This window comes from Danio rerio, chromosome 17 (assembly GCF_049306965.1).
Source record: "Danio rerio strain Tuebingen ecotype United States chromosome 17, GRCz12tu, whole genome shotgun sequence".
Classification (NCBI taxonomy): domain Eukaryota; kingdom Metazoa; phylum Chordata; class Actinopteri; order Cypriniformes; family Danionidae; genus Danio; species Danio rerio.
Window position 1 is genome coordinate 28,927,287 of NC_133192.1, and position 25,405 is coordinate 28,952,691.

At 35.2% G+C, this 25,405-nt stretch overlaps 2 protein-coding genes and 1 long non-coding RNA gene across 4 annotated transcripts; 2 read left to right on the forward strand and 1 right to left on the reverse strand.

The window, feature by feature from the left end:
• The first annotated feature begins 483 nt into the window (after positions 1-483).
• vgll2b (vestigial-like family member 2b) lies at positions 484-11,441 on the forward strand. The gene is given in 4 exon segments (NM_001033095.1): positions 484-760; positions 1,683-1,998; positions 8,441-8,860; positions 10,904-11,441. Coding segments are annotated over 4 exon segments (867 nt in total). The 5' UTR covers positions 484-673; the 3' UTR covers positions 10,948-11,441.
• LOC141378578 (uncharacterized) lies at positions 1,339-13,669 on the reverse strand. Its single transcript, XR_012393420.1, has 3 exons — positions 13,531-13,669; positions 13,199-13,341; positions 1,339-2,032 (listed from the first exon to the last, which is right to left on the reverse strand). It is a non-coding gene; the product is annotated as an uncharacterized lncRNA (long non-coding RNA).
• A 7,067-nt stretch (positions 13,670-20,736) lies between these two features.
• On the forward strand, positions 20,737-25,217 carry ctsl.1 (cathepsin L.1). Of its 2 annotated transcripts, none has more exons than XM_005158777.4 (9): positions 20,737-20,933; positions 21,126-21,226; positions 22,711-22,853; positions 23,069-23,266; positions 23,367-23,558; positions 24,174-24,339; positions 24,527-24,632; positions 24,725-24,827; positions 24,993-25,217. In XM_005158777.4, exons 2-8 carry the CDS (start codon positions 21,127-21,129, stop codon positions 24,822-24,824), a joined length of 1,005 nt encoding a protein of 334 aa, XP_005158834.2. In that variant the 5' UTR covers positions 20,737-20,933; position 21,126; the 3' UTR covers positions 24,825-24,827; positions 24,993-25,217.
• The last annotated feature ends 188 nt before the right edge of the window (positions 25,218-25,405 follow it).

A 25,405-nucleotide genomic window follows, 5' to 3' on the forward strand; every position in this document is an offset into this window, starting at 1 on the left:
CTTGCATATATTAAATACTAAATAAATATACAAATACCGTCACATTTAAACAAATATGATTTGAAAAGAGAAGCAGTAATATTGTATGAAAATTGAAATAGAGACAAAATGCGCTTCAACTGCTTCACACACGCACCTGCAGTGTAAAAAATTATATGATCAGTTAGTTCTGACAGCATGGTGATGCTTCATTGTAACAGAATAAGGTAAGTTAATCAATTTTATAAGATACACAAGCTGTTTTAAGTCAGTTTAACATAATATAAGTTCAATGATTCAGTTTAAAAATGTAAGGCAACCAGGATGTTTTACTGTCTATCAGGCAGTGTCTCTGCTCATCAATCATCGCAGATGTCTGTGGTCTGTCACTGATCTGTTCTGCATTGTTTGGATCACGCAGCTCAGTTTTAGAGGCTGGTCGGGGGTCTCGGTGAGGGGTGGGAGGGTCGACATGACAAGCTCTGTCTTGAACTCAGTGAATTCAGTGGTATAAGTGCAGCTGTCAGGTGAGCGTCACCGAGGACCGGTGACCAGTCTCCGCGCGCTTTGCTTCCCGACACCGAGATGTCGCGCCGTCCAACCTGACTTTAACAAGCCGTTTCTCTGCTTCTGCACGTGAAACAGAGCGCGACAGTTCTGCTGCCTGCGAGCCGAGAGGAGCGAGCGGGTTATCATGAGTTGTCTGGATGTTATGTACCCGGCTTATGGTCATTACGCACCGTACGCGCACAAAGCTTCAGCCTTTATCAGCACTTTACCGGTAAGCAGCGGTTAATCAAGTGTGTTTGAATCGACTGTATTAAAGGTGCACATTGTGCGGATGTAAAATGCACTTTATGTATCGTTTATAATGCATGTATTTGCTCTGCGATTGAGGTTTGATAGTTGTCACACTTTAGTAAATACTTCTCAGGTTTTGTAAAGGCAGAAATGTTTAAGTTTGGCTATTTAAAGAAGGCAAATCGTTATTGCACATGAATGCTATTCAAAAAGATGCAGTTCACTCAACACAAGCTGACCATCTGAACGAGAGATGTTGTCACGTTATATAGGCCAAGTTTTCTCAGTGTAATATGACAGTATAGTTTACTTTGCGGGTTTCATAACAGTAAAATGTATAAAAAGATTCATGAAATTGCAAAAAATTTAGTTAAATCAGTCAAAATAGATAAAACCTAATGTTTTATGGGACATTATTATTGTTGTTGTAGTTGTTATTATAAGCAAAAGTATCTTTTAAATGTAATTATATGTTTAATATTTCAATATATTAATGTTTAATTTCTTATTCAAATATTCTTTATTTTTAGTAATTGTTTTTTTTATGTATTTTGTTTTATATATTACTGGAAGATGATGAAAAATATGTATACATGAAATAATTAATGAACAATTTATTACATGTCAAAAATATCAAATGTATTCATTTACTAAGATGTCAAATACATTTTGTCAAAAATAATGTGTTTTATAAATGTAATTAAATAAAAATAATATTCCAAACAATATAATTTTTTTTGCCTAAACTGTACAGTAACACTGATTTTATACATGTGTAATTGCCATTCACACTTACATGTTCGTAATTAAATGGTCAGGCATACACGCACACACTGACCTCCTCATTCTTACAAAAACAAGACAATGTTGAGCAATGCTTATAAACTGCCTTTTCTTTTAAGGCTCCCCTTGGTCTGAGAAGCCCCTCGTCTCGCTGTAGGGACCCCATGGACAGTGCGGGAGCCCTGTGCTGCTCGGACAATGCCGGCAGCTCCAGCTCAGCTGGTCCATCTACATCACCGTACCCTCCGTCCGGACAGGTAGAGGAGGCTACAAAGGACAAAGAGGTCGGAGAGGCAGAATACCTGAGCTCACGGTGTGTCCTCTTCACCTACTACCAAGGAGACATCAGCAGCGTGGTGGACGAGCACTTCTCCAGAGCCCTCAGCACATACATGGAGGCAGAGGGCAAAAAGAGGGCCAGTGATCCCAGCACAGGTGAGAGCATGCCAAAAGTATTTCACTATTTGATCTGAGCACACAAGAAACAGACAAAAGGAATTTAAAATGAGTTTGTATACTAATTATCTATGCTGTCTCATGGCTCATCTGCATTCAAATGAGACACTTTGTTTTTGATTTTGGATTAGTGTTTTACACCTCCATTCGCATCACAAATAAAAAAAAAACTGTTGGCATCTGTTGGCATTGATCAGTGCTCATTTCTCACTAATGTTAACTGAACATGTTCAATAGCATTTACCGGGTGGTGGAATGTTTGACAGTTGATCTGTAATCTGTCTGAATTAGTCTGCTGGCATGCTGTTAATTGATGTTAAAGGGATAGTTCACCCATAAATGAAAATTCACACTCAGGTGTTTCTGAACTTCTATATGTTACCTCTGTTGAACACAAATCAAGATATTCTGAAGAATGTTGGGAAAAAGCAGCACTGAACATCTATAATAGGAAAAAACAATATACTCTGGAAGTAAATGGCTGTTGTTTTACATATTTTTACCTTCTTTTGTGTTCAACAGAAGAAATAAACTCAAACATGTTTGAAACAATTGGAGGGAAAGTATTTGATGACAGATTTTTTTTTTGAGTGAACTATCCTTTTAATTTAACTGATTGAGGCATCATGTCAGAACAAATTTAGTGGGAAATGATATTTGACATTTTTTAAGAGTTGTTATTTTCATGTCATTCTGAACTTGTGAGACTTCTGGATTTTTTTTTTTTACGTCGATGGTTCTAAGAACATTTAACATCCACCTTTCCAATGCTCAAATGCTTGTTTATCATTCAGATTAGTAAAACAATCTTCATTTCAAAAAGGTTATTTGAGGAACTAAATGGCTTTTCTACACTGTTCTGTTGCATCTCCAAGAAAATCCCTGGTCCTGATGATGTATTGAGGCCTTATTACCTGAAAAGATGCATCTATTCAAAAAACAAACACTTTTTTACTTTATTACTTTTAATTTACAACCTTAGCAAACAATATTTATATGAGCAGATGCTGCTTGTTTACAACTTTTTCATATGGCTACGGCATCCAATAAGTAACATTTTAATGATCTAAATTGTAAAAAAAATTATTTGTTCAAATTACTTATTTAAAATGAGCTAAAACAACACCATTCTTGAGGTTTCATTGGAACAATTTAAATTTTTTATATTCAATCCACATATATTTGTTAAAAGTATTAAGTTAACTTAATCGATTTGTGTTGGGACAACATGAATGAATTATGTGGAACCCTGCATTTTTTTTTACAGTGTTTGTAAGTTAACATTTTAATAATAATTAGATGTTGCTGGAATTTGACAGATTTTTCGTTTTTGAGTGAACTGTCTCTTTAATTAAACTGATTGAGGCTTCATATCAGAACAATATTAGAGGGAAATGATATTTGACATTTTTTAAAAGAGTTGTTCTTATTTTCATGTCATACTGAACTTGTGGGACTTTCGTCTGGGTTTTATTTTTTTTAGCATTGATGGTTCTAAGAACCTTTAACATCCACCTTTCCAATGCTCAAAAGCTTATTTATAGCAGAAATTATTCAGATTAGTGGAGCAATCTTTATCAGTGAAATTTAAACTGCACTGAAATGAACTTAACTGAACTTCAACTCTGAAAACTGGACTGACACAGTTTCAATTTACTAGAACGTCTATGTTAAGTTGCTTTGACACTGTCTACATTGTAAAAACGCTATAAAAATAAAGATGAACTGAATTAAATTGAACAATCTTCATTACAAAAAGGTTCTTTGAAGAACCAAATGGCTTTTCTACACTGGATTCTGTTGCATCACCAGGAAAATCTCTATTTTAAGAGCATGTGCAATGCTAAAGGAGATATTTCAAAGAATATTTCAGCTGTTAGTGCTTTAGAACATCCCATTTTGGTGTCAGCATCAATTAAAATATACAAAAATGATTTAATAGCAAATAGACATGTCTACTAATTTGTCATTCATCATAGCATATATATTCATTCATTAATTTATTTTCTTTTGGCTTAGACCCTGATTTATTAGGGATCGCCACAGTGGAATGAACCGCCAACTATTCTGAAATATATTTTACGCAGCGGATGCCCTTCAGCCGGAACACACTAGTTCAGCTCAATTCAATTAATCTTTATTTCTATAGCGCTTTTACAATGTAGATTGTGTCAAAGCAGCCTAACATAGATAATCTAGTAAATTGAAACTTTCTCAGTCCAGTTTTCAGAGTTGAGGTCCAGTTTAATTCAGCTCAGTGTGGTTTAAATTTCTCTGCTGAAAGTCCAAACAATACTGAGAAAAGCATATATATCTTATAATTACGTAAAAATGAATTCATTAAAATATTTTAAAATGTTTTATCTATAAGTATGTAAAAATGTGTTGCTGGCAAAAGTGTGAAATTACACCTTATTTGACCAACTCAGGTCTATAAGTTATAAGCTAGAAAAAAAAAAAAAAAAAAAAGACAGAACTTAAATTTTTTGGCTAAACTATCTACAGTAGCACATGAAAAATGTCACAAAACAGTCACTAATGTCTTTCTGCCCCTTTTATCCAATCAAATGTGAGCGTGCACAGCCTACTGAATAGCAGAGCGCACAAGTATCTTCTGCGCAAGTTGGCGCTTAATGTGTTTGTGTGTTTACCTTAATGAACCTTTGCTATATTTCCTCCCCTCCCCATGACATCTTCATCCTGCCTCTCAGACACTGCCTGCCTCCCAACAGATACTATGTTTAAACATGGCGGTAAGCGCAGTGGCTCGAGCTGGTATCGCGTTCAAACGGCTCACAATACCACGCGTCAGATTTATGAGGAGTTCGTCCACCCCTCCTCTGATCACCAATACATCACTGGTGTCTTTTTTCAGACCAATTCTAAATATAAAAGTAACAGCTAAAAAGACGCTTCTCCCCTCCCGGCACATTCTACGAGGGGTTACGGGGGGCGAGAGGGTTAGTAAAAACAACAGGTGGGGGCACACGATCAGAGACAGGGGTCTGCAGGTCTGTGGAGGTGCTGGTGACGGTAGAAGAAGACCACATGCAGATCTCCAGGTTTAAACTCCAGCCTTATATAGACTGCTGGGACACACAGAGACTCTTAAAGGGGTACTTGACCCAAAAATGACCATTCGGTGTTGTTAGAACATTTGAGAAACATTAGGGAAATTATTTTGCTGAAATTGTAATCATTGTCTGTGCATAAAAAGCATGTGAAGAGCCACTGGCATTTCGACAGTCAAAAAAACATGAACAGTAAAACAAATGCTAACTCAACTTAAAATTGTACGGCAACTTGTTGCAGAGCTTTTTTTTAGTTGACTCAACTTAAATTCAAGTCAAGTGCAGAACTTGGTTTAAAAGTTAAGTCAACTTAAAAAAGTGCAAGTTGCCTTACAATTTTAAGTTGAGTTACCTTTTTTTCGTGTAAACAGGAAAAACTAATTTCTTACTCATGGCTCCTGATGATATATTGAGGTCTTAGGATGCAAAAAGATCCATTTGTGAATTATTTACTTCATTATTACTTTTAATTTAAAACCTTAGCACACGATATTCAAATAAGCTGACGCTGCTTGTTTACAACTTTGCAGCATCCAAAAAGTAACATTTTGATGATCTAAAAAATCGTTATAACTTTGAGAGTTAAAATTTTAATAATAATGAGATTCTTCTGGAATTTGGATTGCTCTGTTAAAAATTGTCAAAGCACATATGGATAACAAGTGAATATTAAACCATAAGAGAAACATGAGGTGAAGTCTGTGCTGCGTACGTGTGAATGAATGGAGTGGTTTCATTTATTACACATCTTAAAGCTTGCACGATGCTCTCATCCACCTTCACACACAGACTTAATCTCCAGAGCTGATCTGACAGTCACTTCACAAGCATTTACCGTTTTATGTGGAGCTATCATATGTATGCTCAGAAAATAATGTGTCAGCCTTGTCAACATAAAAGTCTGCTTTAAATTTGATTAAAATGCACTAAAAATATGCACAAAACATTTAACAACATATCTTGTATTGAGGAATTACTGACTTTATGTCTGATGGTTGCAAGTCAGCTTCAAGTACATTTGTTTTAGAATAAAATTGCTACAGTTGGATTTATTTCTCAAGACCTACAAGTTTTTTCAGTCAAATAAACTTTACACTAAACGACAATCTGTAATCCAAAACATATATTAAAATAAAATTGTAATTTAAAACATTATTGAAAAATGCAGATTGAATTTGCGAGCTGCCAAAAATAATTAGTTCAGTTTCTTCACAAATCTGTTTAAGCTGTTGCATTTATTTTTTTACTTTCAAAGTGCTGCTATTATTATTATTACTATTACCAATAAATAGTGGCAACTTGCACTGAAAGAGTGTATGAGTGTTTCCCAGTGTTGGGTTGCAGCTGGAAGTGCATCCACTGGGTAAAACATGGCGTCCCCTAATTAATAAAGAGACTAAGCTGAAAAGAAAATGAATGAATGAATGAACTTGCACTAAATATATCAACAAGGATCATAGTTTCAGCCCAAAATATCTTTGTTCTACTACAGAAAAAAGTCCTTTTGAGGTAAATATCTTTACAGAAATCTTTAACTTTTTACCCAGAACATGAGGAAAAAATAAGATGTCAGACAACAGAATAAAAATGCTCAATATTAAACTTTTTCAACTTCATACTTCAGCGTTACATTGCACGCAAAACATGGAAGCTCATATCAAACATGTCTGTCAAACTTATTAGCTTAATTGTTCTTGACCTCTTCATCTTTTGTATTTCTTTCGTGGGTTTTCTAACTCCCCTCTCGCTCTCCCTCTCTCCCTCCGTCTCTCATCTTACTCATGTGGCTGTGTGTATTTCTGTGATGTGTGCTAAGCTCTTTAGAAGCAAATGGAACACCATATGATTCAATCAGAAAGACATCTGAAGGCGTGGGGCTGGAAATCATGTGAAATCATGTGGCAAGCCTGACCTAAGAGTCCAAGGTGCAACGGCCTTATATGTGGACAAATGAGACACAGACATGCCATCTCAGCTGAACCTCCAATAATATGATAGCTAATCCACACAGCATGCAAATTATGGGGGGATTGACCCCTCTAATTAAAGCTCGAAAGGAAGTTTCGGTGGTGTTCAGACAGCATTTCAACAACCGCAAACATAAGGGTACAAGTTAGTTCAATCCCGCTGAAGAGAGATGCTGGTGAACAGAGGTCATAGTCACCTGATGAGGTCACCATAGCAACAGCAGCACTGACAGAAATTAACTTTTCAATAAACACTGATATTTGCCCCTTTTAACTGATTGAAGGCCATTTTCACACATCACTGTTCTACAAAAACTCCAAACAAACTCTGACTGTCCACCAACACTATTTGTTGCTTTGATTACTTGTATTGTCCACATTTTTAGTCAAGTCAAGTCGAGCTTTATTGTCATTCCGCGCCATGTGTGGACATACAGAGGAAGGAAATGTGTCTTGCAGGACAACGGTGCTAGAGCCCAGGTGATTGAGTCATTGTCACTAACTCAACCAATTCATTCAAAAATGTTAATTCATTCAGAAATGAACGAAGCACAACTATGTTTTGCTCAGACAAACAAAAATGTTCTGATGTGTTTTTGTATGAAACAGCAAAAACAGCCGATATTGACAACTTTTTTTATTGAAATGTCTTTTGTATAACATAAACGTCACATTAAAACCTCATTCACACTACGAGTGACTCGCAGAGGCAAAGCAAAAAGCAACTGTTCATATCAATGAACAGTGATTGACTTCAAGAAAAATAATGAATGATTATGAAAATCTTTATAATCATTAAAAAATTAGGAAAATAATAAAAAGATTTAGTTTAAAAATCTTGAATAATATTAATGTTATGACGTTGTTCCGGAAACTTCCCACTTCTCTATTTATCAGCCTGACTTTACGATGGGTTTGTTTTAATGCCTTCTGTTCGCAGCCTTGTCCATTTTGTGAGGTGCACACGCAGTTGACGTGGTTCCAAGCAAAAGTATGTTTGCAGCAGGTCACCACCTAGAGCGACAGGCAGCTACAAAGTTGCTGCTATAGTGAATGAGGCATTACAGTTATGCTTATATCCGCAAAAACAACATGTTTGTTCATGCAAAGCCATTTACAATTAAATCATTTTTTTAAAGTTTGTTAAATAAATTGAGGCTATTATTAATTTCTGGCCCTGAACATTCTGCAGTGCCAATCCCTGATAAAGCAGGGAATTGACCAAAGAAGGAAGGAACTAAAAAATACATGAATAATTAGCATGCTGAATGTCAAACCTGCCCTATAATTGTCAAAACTGGACGTATGCGAAATACTAATTTAAAAAATACAAAAAATGTATTTGTGTCATTTATATTTGTGTCTCTCTCTTCTCCCCATCAGATCCTTTATCCTCAAGCAGTCGGCGCAGTTTCCCTCCATCATTCTGGGACAGTAACTACCCCTCTCCCCCGAGCCGACCTCACTGCGACCCTACAGGTGCTCCCACCTACGCCATAGACCCCTACAGCCAGGGCCTGCACCCGGGTCTGCCACACACACACCCGCACCCACACCCATCAGAGTCCTGGACCTACTCCCAGAGCCAGGCCTATCCCGCCCACCGGCCCCTTCACGAACTGTACTCTCCTCCTGGGCTGGATGCCCACTATGGGCCCCTGCTGATGCCTGCTGTGAGGCCGCCTCATCTGCCCACACTGCCTGGGCATTACGATGTGGGCAAGCTGGAGCCCACCGCAACTTGGCCAGGGCTGCTTCCTCCTGGCGACGTGGCACAGAGTCTGGCTCTCAACATGGAGCCAGGTAAGCTGATGAGGTGTAATGTAGGCAAACTAAATGCAAATACTAAGAAATGCACTGATAGTTCGACTCATGAATTTTCTGCAGGAACACACATTTTTTTTATTTTAAGCTGAAATGGCTTTGAAAAGCTGAAATTGTTAATTTTGACTATTTCAACTATACAATTAAAAAAAAAGTATTCTATCAGATAAAAAAATGAAATTAAGCGTTTAATAAATGAAACATTAAAAAATTAAACCAATTTAAATGTATTGTTTGTCATCTACTAATTTTATGCATCTTAATATGTATTCAAAAATGGTTTAGAGTTAATTTGACACTGTATACCATTTCTTAAAATTATACAAGCTGTTTTTGAAAGTCTATAATGTTGATTTATGAATAGCCTACAAATAGAAAAGTTAAAAACAAATATATGAATCAAATTATACACCATTTTTATACACCATTTGACATCCTAAAACGGATCAATTAATCAATCCATACAATTAAAAACAAATACACAAACATGAAAAAAGGGCAATTTAGTGTGACCCTGAAGAGTGTACTTCTTAAAATAATAATCTAATAGTTATTTAATTTTAAGGTTAATTTATATAACAAGAAATACATAAAAAATGCAAACCATATTACATTAAATTTGTCTAATTTATTCATTCATTCATTTTCTTGTCGGCTTAGTCTCTTTATTAATCTGGGGTTGCCACAGCGGAATGTGCCAACTTATCCTGCATGTTTTTACGCAGTGGATGCCCTTCCAGCTGCAACCCATCTCTGGGAAACATCCACAAACACTCATACACACACTCATACACTATGGACAATTTAGCCTACCCAATTCACCTGTACCGCATGTCTTTGGACTGTGGGGGAAACCGGAGCACCCAGAGGAAACCCACGTGAACGCAGGGAGAACATGCAAACTCCACACAGAAACGCTAACTGAGTCGAGGATCGAACCAGTGACCTTTATGCTGTGAGGCAACAGCACTACCTACTGCGCCACTGCTTCTCCCCTAATTTATTTCCTAATATTTAAAAATAATTAGAAAACCTTGCTTTGAATCATCTTAACTAATGCAGTATCATTTGAAACATTTTATGATGAACCTATTACAGTAAAAACATAAACAATCCTATTTATAACACAATGGAGTTCAATGCTGAATACACTAGTCGAGCTGCTTCTGCCTTTGCTTGCCGAGGTCTTGTGCATTGTCCTCTATCTGTCAGGTGACAGTACTTTTTAAAAGTTATTTACAACATTTAATTTAATTGTTCAGTTTGTTTTATAGCTCAGCAATAAAACAAAGAAACAAAAGATTATGTTAAAACGAAAAAATATGTTACATTTATGTTAAAAATGTGATGGTGGGCAAAGTCAAAGGTTATCGTCGGCCTACTTTGGGCATCTTTGATTTTAACAAATGCTAATTCAGAATCAGCATTTATTAATTATTAATTAATTATTACACATACATTAAAAAATTGGTTTTGTAGCAAGATCTGTTAAACTTTTCCTAAAATCCCTAATATGTGTCTCAATAATAACCATTTAAAGCAGATGCACCCTATTATGCAATAAATAACTCACAAAATAAAAATAAAATAACTCACAAAATATGGCTTCCACCTTTTTTACTGTTTGCATGCTAGATATTCATAAACAACTGAACATCATGTAAACTTAATCACTGATTTGCTTGTTAAATCTAAATCAGTTTTGAAAAATAAAGCCTCTGAAGCCTCTATTTGTTCCACAGTGCTTCATTTTCCAAACTAACTGAGAGTGAACCGGCAAATTACCCATCAAGTTTCCAGAACGTTCTGTTTAGAAAAGTGCATGAATTATGTTAAAGGCAAACGAGCTTCACACACACATACACCCAAACCCCTCCAGGATAATGGCAGGAAATGGATTGTTTGGCCTCAGTTGTTGCTGCTTATTATATACAGAGTTTGCAGCCACCATGGAGATTCAGTGTGTGTGTATACGGTCCTCTTGTTTTCAGCCATTGTGCTCATGTCTGCTCTGCACCGCAGGTCTCCAGCACCACAAGAAAGGGAAGGAGCTCTACTGGTTTTAATGAGAAGCCCTTCATCGACCATCCAATTAAAGCCTGCAGTTTGGCCCATTGTAGCCGAACTGTTGTTTCTTTAGCCCCACGCGGCTCTGCACACGCTCTGAACGCGCTCCAGGACTATTTGTGTGCACCATGGAGATACGAACACGGGCGACGAGAGGACGCCTGGGGGAGGCAGGGGGCGCAAGCTGACATGCTCTTTCTCTTTTTGGATCTGTTTTTCTCTTTTTGATCTTTTTTTATTATTAATTTATTGTGGTGTAAACATCCAGCTTGCTCTCTGATTCTCTGTAAGAAATACTGCATGGTGCCGTATATATACAGTATGGAATGATACATTTTCTAAAACAAATATGGCTGTTTATATTGATTGAACAAAGGTGGCAGCGATGTGTTTGTATTGTATTTTCCTCTCATGTACAGTATTTTTATTTATATATATATATATATACAGTAGTATTTATGTGTTTTAATTAAAATACAGTTATGGCCAGTGATATGTTTTATGTTGTTTTTCATATAGGAAATGTGCCATATTGTGAAACAGCTATAATATTTAATTAATAAAATATACTACATAATAAAACAGTGAAAAAATGTGTAATTTATCATGTTAGGTTAAGTTTCTACAACAACAATTTAGATAAAATGAAGAAGTGGTCATTTTCTGTTTATAAAAAGTTTCACACGGATCCACAGAAATGACTGAAAACTATATATTTTTAGGCCAGGCTGCCATGTACTTGGCAATATTACTTTGTAAAGAAACATTGCTGTATTGATGATATTTTATTTGATATGAAAGTTTCAAACCAACCACTAGAACAATAAATGTTCCATATAGGGCTATATGGGCACGATATTGGATAAAACTGCATTGCAATATTTATTGCATTGTGAATATAATTTTACAAGATTACTTTGTATTGGATAGAATACATAATTTAATTGGGATGATTTTTTTTATGATGTTTTGTGCGTTTGTATACAATATACAAAATAAAATAAATCAAAGCACAGATGGAAACAACAGAACAAAGATAAATAATAAAAGAAACAGCACATTTGAAGTCTAAAAGTATTGAGGGACAGAAATATCACTTTATAGTATTCATTGTATTGACAATTAAACACAATTAATCCTTGTTAAAGGGGAAAACTTTATGATTTCTAGTGCCCAAATGGATTAATATGATTTAAATCATGCAGGCACAATCCTTTAAAACATCCAAATAAAAATCTTTCACATTATTAGAATAAAGTTAAGCTTTGCAATGACCACAAAACACATGTTCTGAACTGTGGTTCCTGGTTCATTATAATCCTAACTTGACATTGCAGATCCTGCGATGTGACTATTACAAATTCTCACATGGCGATATTAATGCTGAAGCGATTTAGTGTATTTTGTAGGCAAAATCGTTTTTGGTGTAATATTTTTAAACGGTGGGTCTATTTTATTGCAATAAAAATTTTTAAAACTGAAAATGTAAGACAGTGTTTGTATTTACATATTAAACATGAGTTTGAATAAATTGCTTTGTTCTCCTTATGACTTTTTAAACATTTAAACAATTTCTATAGTTATGAAATACTAAAAATGTTTGTTTGGTGTGTCGGAGTTAAAGAGATAGTTCACTCAAAAATGTCCAGTTTAACCAAAATTTCCTCACCATTTACTCACTCAGATCTAAACTTTTATGAATTTCTTTCTTCTGTTCAACACAAAACAACATATGTTATACATGTTATATGTCTAAAGTTTTTTTTGGGGAAAAAATCAGCCATTAACAATAATTTTCTCCCCAACATTGGAAGAGTTTTCATTTTTGGGTGAACTCTTTAAGCTGGACATAAATAACAACTTAGTGGCAGACACATTGTAAATGCAGTGAACAATTGTCACAAACAGGAACTATCTGCTCTAGAATGGTATTCAGGACTGTCTTCTGTGGATTAAATTATATTGTAAATAATGTTCAGTTTTTTGCAAAGACTGACATTTTTACTAAAAGTCCAAGCCTACAGCAGCTACCGTAGCCTATATTCATTTTTGTTGGCAAGATACCCATTAAGCTGAGTTATTTGAAGGAACAACGTTTCAATTACAAACTTTGTTCTGGAATAAAAAACCCAAAATGGCCTGGGTGAGTAAATGTTCAGTAGCCTAAATGTTTATTTTGGGCAAACGGCCCCTTTAATTGACTCGTGTATGTGTATGTAATGGCGGGTTTCGGTAGCCTAGATTTGATACCGTTTAACGGTGTTTATGTTCCTCTGGATGGAAAGATGTTCCAGGCTTATCACTGATGTTGTTGGGCACAAACTCACTCTTGTCGTGAAATTATAAACGGGTATACGAATGTTCCTGGTTCCTCTTAGACTCTCCTGCCAAACCTATAAAACACGGCAGCAGTTGGTATAAAATCTCTGTCTGTCAACAGGCACTATTTATAATTGTGTTTTAAGCTAAATCAGAAAGTTGATTACGAATATATATGTAATAAAACACATGCCACAACTACTTCAAGTAAATAAATAAACTTCCGTGAAATAAACAGTGATTGTTCTTTCTTCACACCGTACCTTACTGCACTTGAGGATGAGGAAAGGAAAATTAGGAAGACTTTGTCAGTTTAAACGTGAAACATTCATTAGTAAGGACATCATGAATGCGCACTTTAGGGTTTTGTCAGGTGTGTTTGCCAATCATACTCACAACAGCAGAAACAAAAGCGACATCTGCTGGTCATGAACTGTAATTGCTTGGTGGTTAATAGTGTAAATATGAAAACTAGTGATTTATTATAGAGTCATTAAAAAAACAATGGATTTATGAAAAGGATGTAAAACAAAATCAGAGCAATTCGGTGTAACATTTAATCTGAAAACGTTCTAGTATCTACTTTTATGCTATGTTAGGTCTTGACCTAATAAGAAAGTATATTTTCCATTAAATTCATTCATTCATTCATTGATTCATTTTCTTTTCAGCTTAGTCCCTTTATTAATCAGGGGTTGCCATAGCGGGACGATCCGCCAACTTATCCAGAACGTTTTACACAGCGGATGCCTCTCCAGCCACAAACCAACACTGGGAAACACTCACACATTCTTGCACACAGTCATATGTGTACATATACTAAAAATGTAGCTTATTCAATTCACCTAAAGTGCATGTCTTTGGACTATGGGGAAAACCAGAGCACATGCAAATTCCAAATGCCAGCTGACCCAGCTGGGGCTTGAACCAGCGACCTTCTTGCTGTGAGAAGATTGTGCTACCCACTGCGCCACCTTGCTGCCTTTTTCATTAAGTAGTTCTAATTAATTTGATGGTAGTGTGTATTCTTCATATATTGGTGTTTATTCCCTCCAGATACTTATTTGTTAAAAAACAAGTTCATATTTAATAAATACTATACGCATTCATTTCTGGTAATGCAGGGTTTAATTAAAAGTTTTCCTACTAAAATAAAAAAGGTTTCGGTTTTAAATTGAAAAAAAGTACTACGTTACCAATATAGTGAATAGTTAATTGTCAAAACTGAAAGTAATGTAAATAAATCAATACATTTTAAATAAGGGCTATATACTATCTATCAATTATGAACTTGTGTCTAATCAATAAACAGTTTCTCATGAATATGTTTTAGTATGTTTTAAAAAGGGTCAACTTGACTTAACATTTGTGTCTGCCGGCTGAGACTTCTGTCACATGTCTGGAAAGTTGTATTGTTGTTATATGGCAATCATGTGTCAGATGGTAAAATTTGAAAATATTTTTTTGTGGGCAGATCGTGTCTGTTAAGGATGTTAGGACATCGATGCAGTCAGTCAGTTGACAGAAGTTATAAAGATTGTATACTTCAAACATGTGATCAGAAATACTGCAAGCGCATGGCTGTCATTCTGTCATCTGGTGCTTTCTCTGGTAATTTTTAGAATACCTATTGTGCTTTAGATCAGTTAGTCTCAAATGGTTTGCTTCAGGACCACCATTTCACATAGAAGATCAAATGATAAAGATCCACAGTACCCAACTTCATGAAACTAAATGATGAAATCTATTAATAATAATAATAATAATAATAATAAACAAATATGTTTAACATTAGTCTAAATTATTAACTATGCACATTACTTATATTACATTTTTATCTGCTGCCTGGCCATTTTCATAGTTTCAACCTCATCACTTGTACATAGATTTGAACAGAACTGTGGCCAACACATTCAGTACAAACAATGTACAATAGTTTTAAGTAACTAATATTGGGCTCTCCTATCAAAATGAGAAAAACTAAGTATTAGGGCAAATAATAAAAATGACAAATGCTGCAGTATTTTAGCATACAATCTAAAGCACCCAACCCTCATAATGAATTCAAAATAAATGTTTTTTTGCACAATAATCTTTTTATATATAATAAAACAGCAACTTCTGATCAAAGAGTGAATATGAATTTTTGTAAAATGCTTCCATATATATATATATATATATATATATATATATATATATATATATATATATATATATATATATTATATATAGTTTATCATTTAATAAATCAAACTATAAATAATTTATCACAATAAATATCAAATAACAAGGATATATTGGAAATATTCCTTTAAATTTACAGTTCATGAGTGATGACTGATTTATGGCACTTACATATTTATTTAACAAAAAACATTATTAAACAAACAAACAAACAATAATAACAATAACAAAATTTTGTTTCGAAAATATTTAAGATATTGTGAAATATTTTTCAAAATAATCTAAACACATTATTGAAATATTTAGTGAGAAGAACTAATGAGTCATGCATTAAGAGGTTAACACGAGAATGTACGCGCTTAATGTATTTTAAAGAGCTCAAATTCACAACATATTTCTTCATAATGCCTATAAAAGCAAGCAGATGAACCCCCAATCATGAACTACCCAAAAGCCATATACCAATTTTACACCTTTGAACCTGTTATTATATAAATTAATATAACCTTATTAACTTTCATTATATTATTAATATATTATATTAATGCATATAACTTATTAACACACTCTTTTTTCTGGGCAGATATGCTATTTGTATAATCTCCATTGTCATCAATGTGAATTTGATTCTTCAGTATTACTGTTTTAGGACAAATGTATGATAAATGGAGTTTTGCTTTCCAGGTGAGTAATAATATTTTGTAAAAACTGTGACCCACCTGGATCTTCTTATTTACACTAAATAATATATAATGGAAACACAGGCATTAATAGGATTTTAATGAGGAACAAGACACATGTAAAAGTGTACAATGCATGCTAAAAAACAAGAACAACAAACTGCACACTAAGCACTTACAGCGGAAAAACACATAAATGTGCAGCACATGAACAGACAGTACAGACATATACATTTAAAACCACCACAAAGAAGAAGTCTGTATTGTCCATTTTAACACAAAACAGCTTATTGTCATGTTATGATCATGGGAACTGCAGCACGTTACCATAAACCACGTCTGTGCCATGATCAACTGGGAACTTCAATGTATCTTTAACCTCTATCACGACACCTTTATAATGACACTGCAAAAACAGCAGAGTCAGAGGCACAAACACATTTTTACATATATTACAAGCTTGCACAACTAAAACAAAAAACGTAAGAGGTGGAAATTTGTTAATGTCACATTTGTTACCTGTAATATTACAGTTATATTGCTAACAAATTTTGTCAATGCAGTTTCCCACCAGTCACTTTTGTGATCAAGTATGACACCTATTTTTTATATCAACAGAGGCATGAAGTTTATGTTTTAGAAAAGCCTTATGACTAAAATGAAACTGTGAAAAAAATGGAATTATATAGGTTAATGATCGGTAGAAGCACAATGAGTTCACAGTTTACTCACTGCCAGAAAGATACAACTCATAAACAACTCATAAAAAACAAGAGATGGTGAAGGAGGATATGTTCACAAGACAAAACCTTTACAAAACACAAAACAGAGGTAAACAGGATGTCTGGGGTTTAGTGAAACTTTTCAAAGAAATCGAGACAAGCTCTGTTTCAAAGTAGTTTGCATCTTCCTACTCATATGATGTTTTACATTAACAGGAAATCAACGGTCTGCATCAATCAGTATATTTACAGGCTGCGAAAAGGGAATTCGATTTTTTAAAAGCTGAAATCTGTTTAAAAATAAAAGTATGTTTAAAATTCATGTGAAAAAAATGTAAAGAGAAGAAGGTGATGTTTAAAAGTAATTCTCTGTGTGTTGTGGAATCTTCATAAACACGTGACTCATTCTAGAACTGCAGTTACATTTCAAGCATTTTCCATTCATTTTACTTTCATTTATATTCTTTTAATAACTAGAATTATAAAAGGAAAAAGGACAAATTTATGTGAAATGAATCCATTATTGGTATGAAAAGATAATTAGGCTGACAATAACAGAGTTGACATGTTCCTCCATTTTCTACTTTAGCACAGGATGTTAACCTCAAACCAGATACCAAATGGTATTAAAACAGAATTTGATGTATTGGCATCATATCATTCATTCATTCATTAACTATCTTTCGGCTTAGTCCCTTTATTCATCAGAAGTTGCACACCAGAATGAACTACCAACTTATCTAGCACGTTTTACACAGTGGATGCCCTTCCAGCTGCAACCCAGTACTGGGAAACAGCCATAGACTTTCACGTACACACACATACACTATGACCAATTTAGTTTATTCAATTCACCTATACTGCATGTCTTTGGACTGTGGGGGAAACCAGAGCACCCAGAGGAAACCCACGCAAACACTGGGATAATATGCAAACTCCACACAGAAATGTCAACTGACCCGGTCGGGAATCGAACCAGCAACCTTCTTGCTGTGAGGAGACAGTGCTAACCACTGAGCCACCATGCCACCCTGTCATATTAGTTTTTTTTAAAAATGAATGAGTTTAAGAAATAAGTTCACTTAATATTACAATAACATACTTGACTAATAATTAAGCTACAACTGGTTTATCCTAAACATTTTGTACAAATGAATGAGAAGAATTATGACACAACTTTAGCCTTCCAGAGTTTCCCGCCAGAGGAAGTGACATCACTTGGAGCAAATCACATGTCTCTACAGGTGCTTTACAGATTGCTTGTTTAAAACCAAAGTACATTTACCAGAACATAGGAACAAACAAAATGTTTTCTTAAAACCGGAATTACAAATGCTTAATGCTAATTTTTATTTAACCTAGCGTAAACACACACGCACGCACGCACATGCAGACACGCATGCACACGCACGCACACACACACACACACACACACACACACACACACACACACACACACACACACACACACACACGCACACACGCACACACACACACTAAATAGGACATTTACACTTAACTATTTAATGAACAATAAAGTTGGATGAGTCAAAAGGCAGAGATAGTCAAAAGTACATGCAGGTGTAGTGCGAGTCTAAGTTAATATTTCAAAACAATGAATCACCCAAAATACACATACAAACATTTTTTAGAGATAACCAGATGTAATTTGTGTCAATAATTCAAAACCTTTTCATTCAGTTTGTGTTATGAAAAATAATAAAAGGTTTATCTTGGAGATGCAAAACATCACTCATTTACTGTATATATTTATATACTACATCTATAGGCTACATCCAAAATTCTTGCAGTGTCATGCAACGTTTGTTGTAAGTCAGCTCATGTCCTCAACCAGACCTCAAATGCCATGAGGGCACAAATCCAGTCTCAACTTACCTACATCTACCAACATGCTAACTAAATAGACCATACGTCTGCTGACACTAAACAATGTACGCAAACACACAGACACACACATACTAAATGTTTTTATGTGCTAAGAAACAATTTGGGTATTATTGTTAATCTTTTTAAACCACTAACAGAGTTGACAATAACAGAGTTGAAACTTTCCATTATTATTTTGTGCTTTAGCTCGAGATGCTAACCTCAAACCAGATACCACATGATATGTCTAAAACAGAATTTGATTGCATGTTACATTAAACATACTCAGTGCTGTTTTGGTGGCATAAATAAAGATATTTTATTCAATATGTAGCCTAAATAATATTTGGGCTTTGCTCGGATGAGTTTTCAAGAGAGGCACTGAACACTATAAGCATCTACTTCCGCCAGAGCCCAAGATAATTGTGCTACAACACTAATCAATAAACTTTTTTTTTTTTACCCTGTAGAGCATGCCACAATTTGTTCTCGATTTATCTCACCAATACTTATATATTATTTATGTCAATTAATAATACTCACACAAAATATGAAGCATTTCTCCACACAATTTAACAGCTAGTTTTCTAACATGCACACTAGTTTCTATGTCTATGACAAGGTGCTGTCCATTAAAATCTTACAAGCCAATCAGAGTCGACCACTCATAAGTCCAACCCAGGCTCATTCTGATTACGTACCCCTTATATATTTCTGGAGAGAGGATGCTGTATACGCTTTTTTAGATCTCAAAATTCTCTTGCGAGTGCCATTCACGCCTGCTGTTCTCATGTAAATCCACCAGAGACTGCTGTCAACAGACTGACTGACTAACCGACTGATACCCCCACCCTCCCTCTTCCCTAAATCCAACCAATAGTGTTTTAAAAAGCACCGACTGACTTTTAAAAAGCAATTCAGAAAAATAAAAGCTCCCTGATTTTTATCTCATTCTCACCCTGTGTTTTACTTGTTTATTTTATTTTGTTGTTTTGGTCTTACATGCTTTCTGGAACCATTCTGCACCAGACTCGAAACCCGTTGTCACAGTCAACTCTGCTCTGCATCTGAAGTCCGCTGACGTACATATTGAGCTCCCGGACAAACTGGCAACAGCAGAAAAGCCGTCCATACGGAGGTAAGCGGTCAGCAAGAAAAGGAACGGCATCATACTCCCTGGTTTGTTTTAAAGATGAAATGCACATAGCTCTGGCTAAATAGTTTGCGATCTACCAGTTATATACCAGAAATTTATATAGGGCTTCGTTTTCAGAATGAGCCTTTGTTGCATAAATCTGCAAAACAAAAGGAATGGTGACCTCCGCATGCTATGGTTTCCCCTATAAGTCCAAAGACATGCCATATAGATGAATTGGGTAGGCTTAATTGTCCATAGTGCATGTGTTAATGAGAGTGTATGAGTGTTTCCCAGTGACAGGTTGCAGCTGGAAGGGCATCTGCTGCGTAAAACATATGCTGGATAAGCAGTTCCGCTGTGGTGACCCACGATTAATAAAGGGACTAAGCCGAAAAGAAAATGAATGAATGAACAAAAGAATGAAATTTTTTAAATTGTTGATTTTTCAACTTGTTTACTGTACATCTTGTCACAAAGCAATTTTTTAGACAATGTTCAGTTTTTATTGTTGTTAAAAGTCAGAGGCAGCTCCCTGCCATGCAAAGTCAATAGAGATGGTCGGCTTGTTTTTCTCCTGGTGGGCGTGGTTTCAGGTTATGATGTGTGTCACTCTTGATGTGTTTCTATGCCAGTTCTGAAGGAAAGTCACATGCAAGTTGTTCCTGGAAACCTTGTAAAAAATGCAAGCTCAACAGAAAAAAGTATGACATAGGTGTTTTCAGTGGTATGACTAATGCATTTTTTTTTATAAAGGAACAATGTAATTAAACATAACTTTTATACCACAACGATTAAAAAAAGAACCTGGCTGATATTTACAGGAAACTTCCCTTCAATGTGTTCCCCGGCATTACACCCATATACACCACACGCAATATTGCTCTTACGCAATTTCCCTTTTTCATCTTTGCACTCAGCAATGCTTTTCTGTTTATGATTTTATGAGAGGCACCTGACCACCGACACCAAAGACTCCTATATAAACCCGGATGTTCATTCAGACAAATGCTGACACACAGGTGACAAGGAAATCTATAGATCTTGCACCACAACAAGTAAGTATTCAAACTCAGGTTGAACCAGATTTCAGGCCTCCTATGGAACTAAAAATACTGTTACTGTACTGAGGACAAATGTGTGGGTGCGTGACAGAAAACCTGAAATGATGACATCAGACACTTGAGTCTGTTTTATCTTACGCACCTCTATGCGACCTCACATTTGTCTGATTTCTTTTCTCTGTGCAGGATGAGGGTTCTGGTCGTTGCTGCTGCTTTTCTGGCTGTTGCCAGTGCTGCCAGTCTTTCTCTGGAGGACATGGAGTTTCACGCCTGGAAACTGAAGTTTGGTAAGTCTAGCTTTTTTTTCTTAGCTGTAGCAAATTGCAGGTTCTCCTTAGTGACTGCAATAACTAATTCAAAATAGGCAAGGCAAGTTTGGGCTTTTTATATAACACGTTTCATAGACAATGGCAGGTCTAATTCAAAGTACTTAAAATAATTTTTTTTTTTAAAGGAATAATAAAATAAGTAATTAAGAAATGGTTAAAAGGTTTAAAAAGAGAGATGTATGAATAGCGTGATCAGATCAGCATCTGATCATTTCTGGAGGCTGCGGTTGGCATAGTAGCTGAAAGCAGGTTCAGCATGCTTTGACTGAGCTCTTGGAATTTTTTATTCACTCAATCATACTGATAAGATTGATCTGTTATGTTTATACTCTGTGGGCATAACTGCAATGCTTTAAGGTCCTAGGCCATTTACTGATTTATAAACAATTAAAAATCATTTAAAATCTACTTTAATTAGAAGCCAGTGTAAAGACCTGAGGACTGGTGTGATGTGCTTTGATTGTCTTTCATTGTTCTGGTCAGATGCCTGCACTGTAACAACATCTTGTTCTTTCCTCCAAAAACTTAAGAACTTAATGTAAAAAAGTTTGAAAAAGTCCCCACTTTTAGATATTTTAATAGTTTGAAGTAATAAATTGTCTGGGTTGTTGTTACAGTTCAAAAATCTATAAATAAACTGCCACTTTTTCGGATTACAAATTCTTTCAAAATTCTTTTACGATATATTGTTTTATATATAATATTTTACAGATATTGTTTTAAACTATTAATATGTCAATAAAAGCAACTCTGATGTTAAACTGATGTTGAATTTTCAACATCAAAATTCGACAGAGCAGAGATCAAGGTCCTATAATGCAATTCCTAAATAAACAACTGAAAAGAAAATCTTTAAATCACAAAAATAACAGATTCTAATTAACAGATTTTTTTTTTTACAGTATAGTCATTTACTGGTCAGTGAGGAGTCCGTTACACACTGCTGCACGGACAAGTTTCACTAAGTCTTAACTGGAAACAAAACATCTGATACTTGCATTGTTTTTGAGATGATAATATGCCGATTTGTCTGAATTTGCTGACTGCATCTTTTTCACAGTGGTCCTTTTCATTTCTTTGAGTTTAGTTTTAGTTAAGTTTATATTCTAGTGTTTCCTAAACTTGCACAAGAATTGACTTTCCGAGGTTACGGGTATATCGCTAGTCAAACAGGTTGTTTAAAGTATGTATAAATGTGCCTCAGGTCGAGTGTCGAACAAATGTCATTCATAAACAAATCGCAAAAACTAAAACAGGTTTAAAACCAGAAGTGGAGGATGAGAAAATCATGAATGATTTTCATTTTTGGATGAACTATGCTGTTCATTTTTTTCTTATAAATGCCAGTTAAAACTATTTTAACAAACAAAACCTTTTGCAGAGAATATAAGTAAATACTGGTTAAATCATAATGCATCATAAAATGTTCTCTTATGCTTTAGGAAAGAGCTACAGATCTGCAGAGGAAGAGTCACACCGTCAGCTGACCTGGCTGACCAATCGCAAACTGGTTTTGGTCCACAACATGATGGCAGATCAGGGTTTGAAATCCTACCGACTTGGCATGACATACTTTGCTGACATGGTAGGAAATTAAAACAAACTCAAAACACAGGTCTTTTTAGTGACATCGATTATCATTATTAGTAGGAACATGTAGTGTATTTTTTATTATAATAAATATATAAATAATCAACGTCAGAGTTAGTCTATAATATGTTTTGTTTAAAATTATCTAATAATTACATTCATTATAAAACTTCAGATTTCATCATAATTCATCCCTATGTCCTCTCTCAGAGTAATGAGGAATACAGACAACTGGTGTTTCGTGGATGTCTGGGCTCCATGAATAACACTAAGGCCCGTGGTGGATCTACATTCTTCAGGCTGAGAAAGGCTGCTGTGGTGCCTGATACAGTGGACTGGAGGGACAAGGGCTATGTGACTGATATTAAAGATCAGAAACAGTGTGGATCATGCTGGGCCTTCAGTGCAGTAAGACCTACAATTCTCTTTACAAACAGATCTTAGATGCCAAATGTATATGCAGCACATATAGTTCAGCATTTAATGTCCTTCATTTTCCTTTATTCAGACTGGTTCCCTGGAGGGTCAGACATTCAGGAAGACAGGGAAACTGGTGTCTTTAAGTGAGCAGCAGCTGGTGGACTGCTCTGGTTCTTATGGGAACTATGGCTGTGATGGAGGACTTATGGATCAGGCCTTCCAGTACATCGAAGCCAATAAAGGTCTGGATACAGAGGACTCCTACCCCTATGAAGCCCAGGTGAGCCCTAATAATGTTTGGGAGAATGACTTTAGTATTAAAGTAGATTTTAGGGTAGAGGGACAGTGTGTTTAATGTGCAGCTTGTCATGTATGGCATACTGTATATGGAAGGTCATTGAGGCCAAAAGCATCTTCACAAACATAAATCGTTGTGCCTGTGTTAAGTGCTCACATTCATATGTATGCTATAAAATTGAAAATACTTTTAAAAGCAGTATGCCTTGTGTGTGTAAAAAAAAAAGCATACCTATTTAAAAATTTTTTTTGTAATTTTCGCTAATCCTTATTTTCCACACAGCATAGTCCATATGGTTTTGATAAATTAATACAGAAGTTATTAAATAAATGTCTTCTGATGTTTGTATGCCTACATTCCCGTACACTATTAAAATATCCATCATGAACCAATAAGTCTCATGTTAATGTGTTTTAATTGTTAAACTGTGTGTGTGTGTGTTTTGACTTTTGACCCCGATGGCCTTCCATACTGTTCATCTGTGTGCTATCAAATAAAGACAGCTTTGAAAAACAGTATGCCAATATATAAATGGAAACAAACTATACTCTGAGCTTCTTAAATCAATCTGAGTCATTTGAATTTTTCTCCACACAGGATGGTGAGTGCCGTTTCAACCCAAGCACTGTAGGTGCCTCATGCACAGGGTATGTTGATATCGCCAGTGGAGATGAAAGTGCACTGCAGGAGGCTGTAGCCACTATCGGCCCCATATCTGTTGCCATAGATGCTGGACACAGCAGCTTTCAGCTCTATTCATCAGGTAACCAGTCTTTCTGAGAGAAATACTACAAGGGCTAACAATAGATGTTCACAAGGGCTAAGGGTGTTTCCACACATTTAGAAGTAAATAAAATTTTAATTATATATATTATATTTAGTTATATATTATATTACTTTTATTCAAACTAATTAACTGACAAGTTGATGATTAATATGAATATTTACAGGTGTCTATGATGAGCCTGACTGCAGCAGCTCTGAATTAGATCACGGTGTTCTGGCTGTTGGTTATGGAAGTAGCAATGGTGATGACTATTGGATTGTCAAGAACAGGTAAAATAAAAAGACAATACATTAATGTTTTAAATGAAAGATTGGAGGAATCAAAAACATGTCAACTAACAGTTAAACTGTTGTGAATTTAGCTGGGGCCTGGATTGGGGTGTTAAGGGCTATATCTTGATGTCGAGAAACAAGAGCAACCAGTGTGGCATTGCCACTGCAGCCAGTTACCCTCTGGTCTAAAAGGTGAGCTCAACAAATTTCATGATTTCATTAATTGACGGAACTGAACAAGTTAAATAAATATTTATAAATGCTTAACATATAATAATATTACATAGCATATTTTAATAGTTTACTCTGCAGTTAGTAAAATATACAAAATAAAATAAAAATGATTATTTTCAGCAGGAAAGAGAGACATGGATCTGGAGCAAAGAAGAGAAAAGAAAAGTGAAATGTAGACCATTTGAATGATTTTACCATAATACCTCAATCATAACTCATTTTAATTCATATTTGAATTAACATTTTAAATGTTCTGATGAACTGACATTAGCTGTTATCATTTTTAATGCCCCTGTCTAGGAAAACACTGTTAATTTAAAATAGGAAATAAAAATGTCTAAAAAGTAATACATTTGTGTGGAGTATATTTTACAGTAATTCCTGTGGTTTTACTTTTTGTTTTCATAATTCAGAATCAGCGCAATGCTAAGTATAAGTATCCTTTCAAATACACTGAAATACTAATGGGATAACAATGTAATGTGTATTTATATAGCGGTTAGGACTGCAGGTTAAGTGACCCTTGCTGGCTTCAC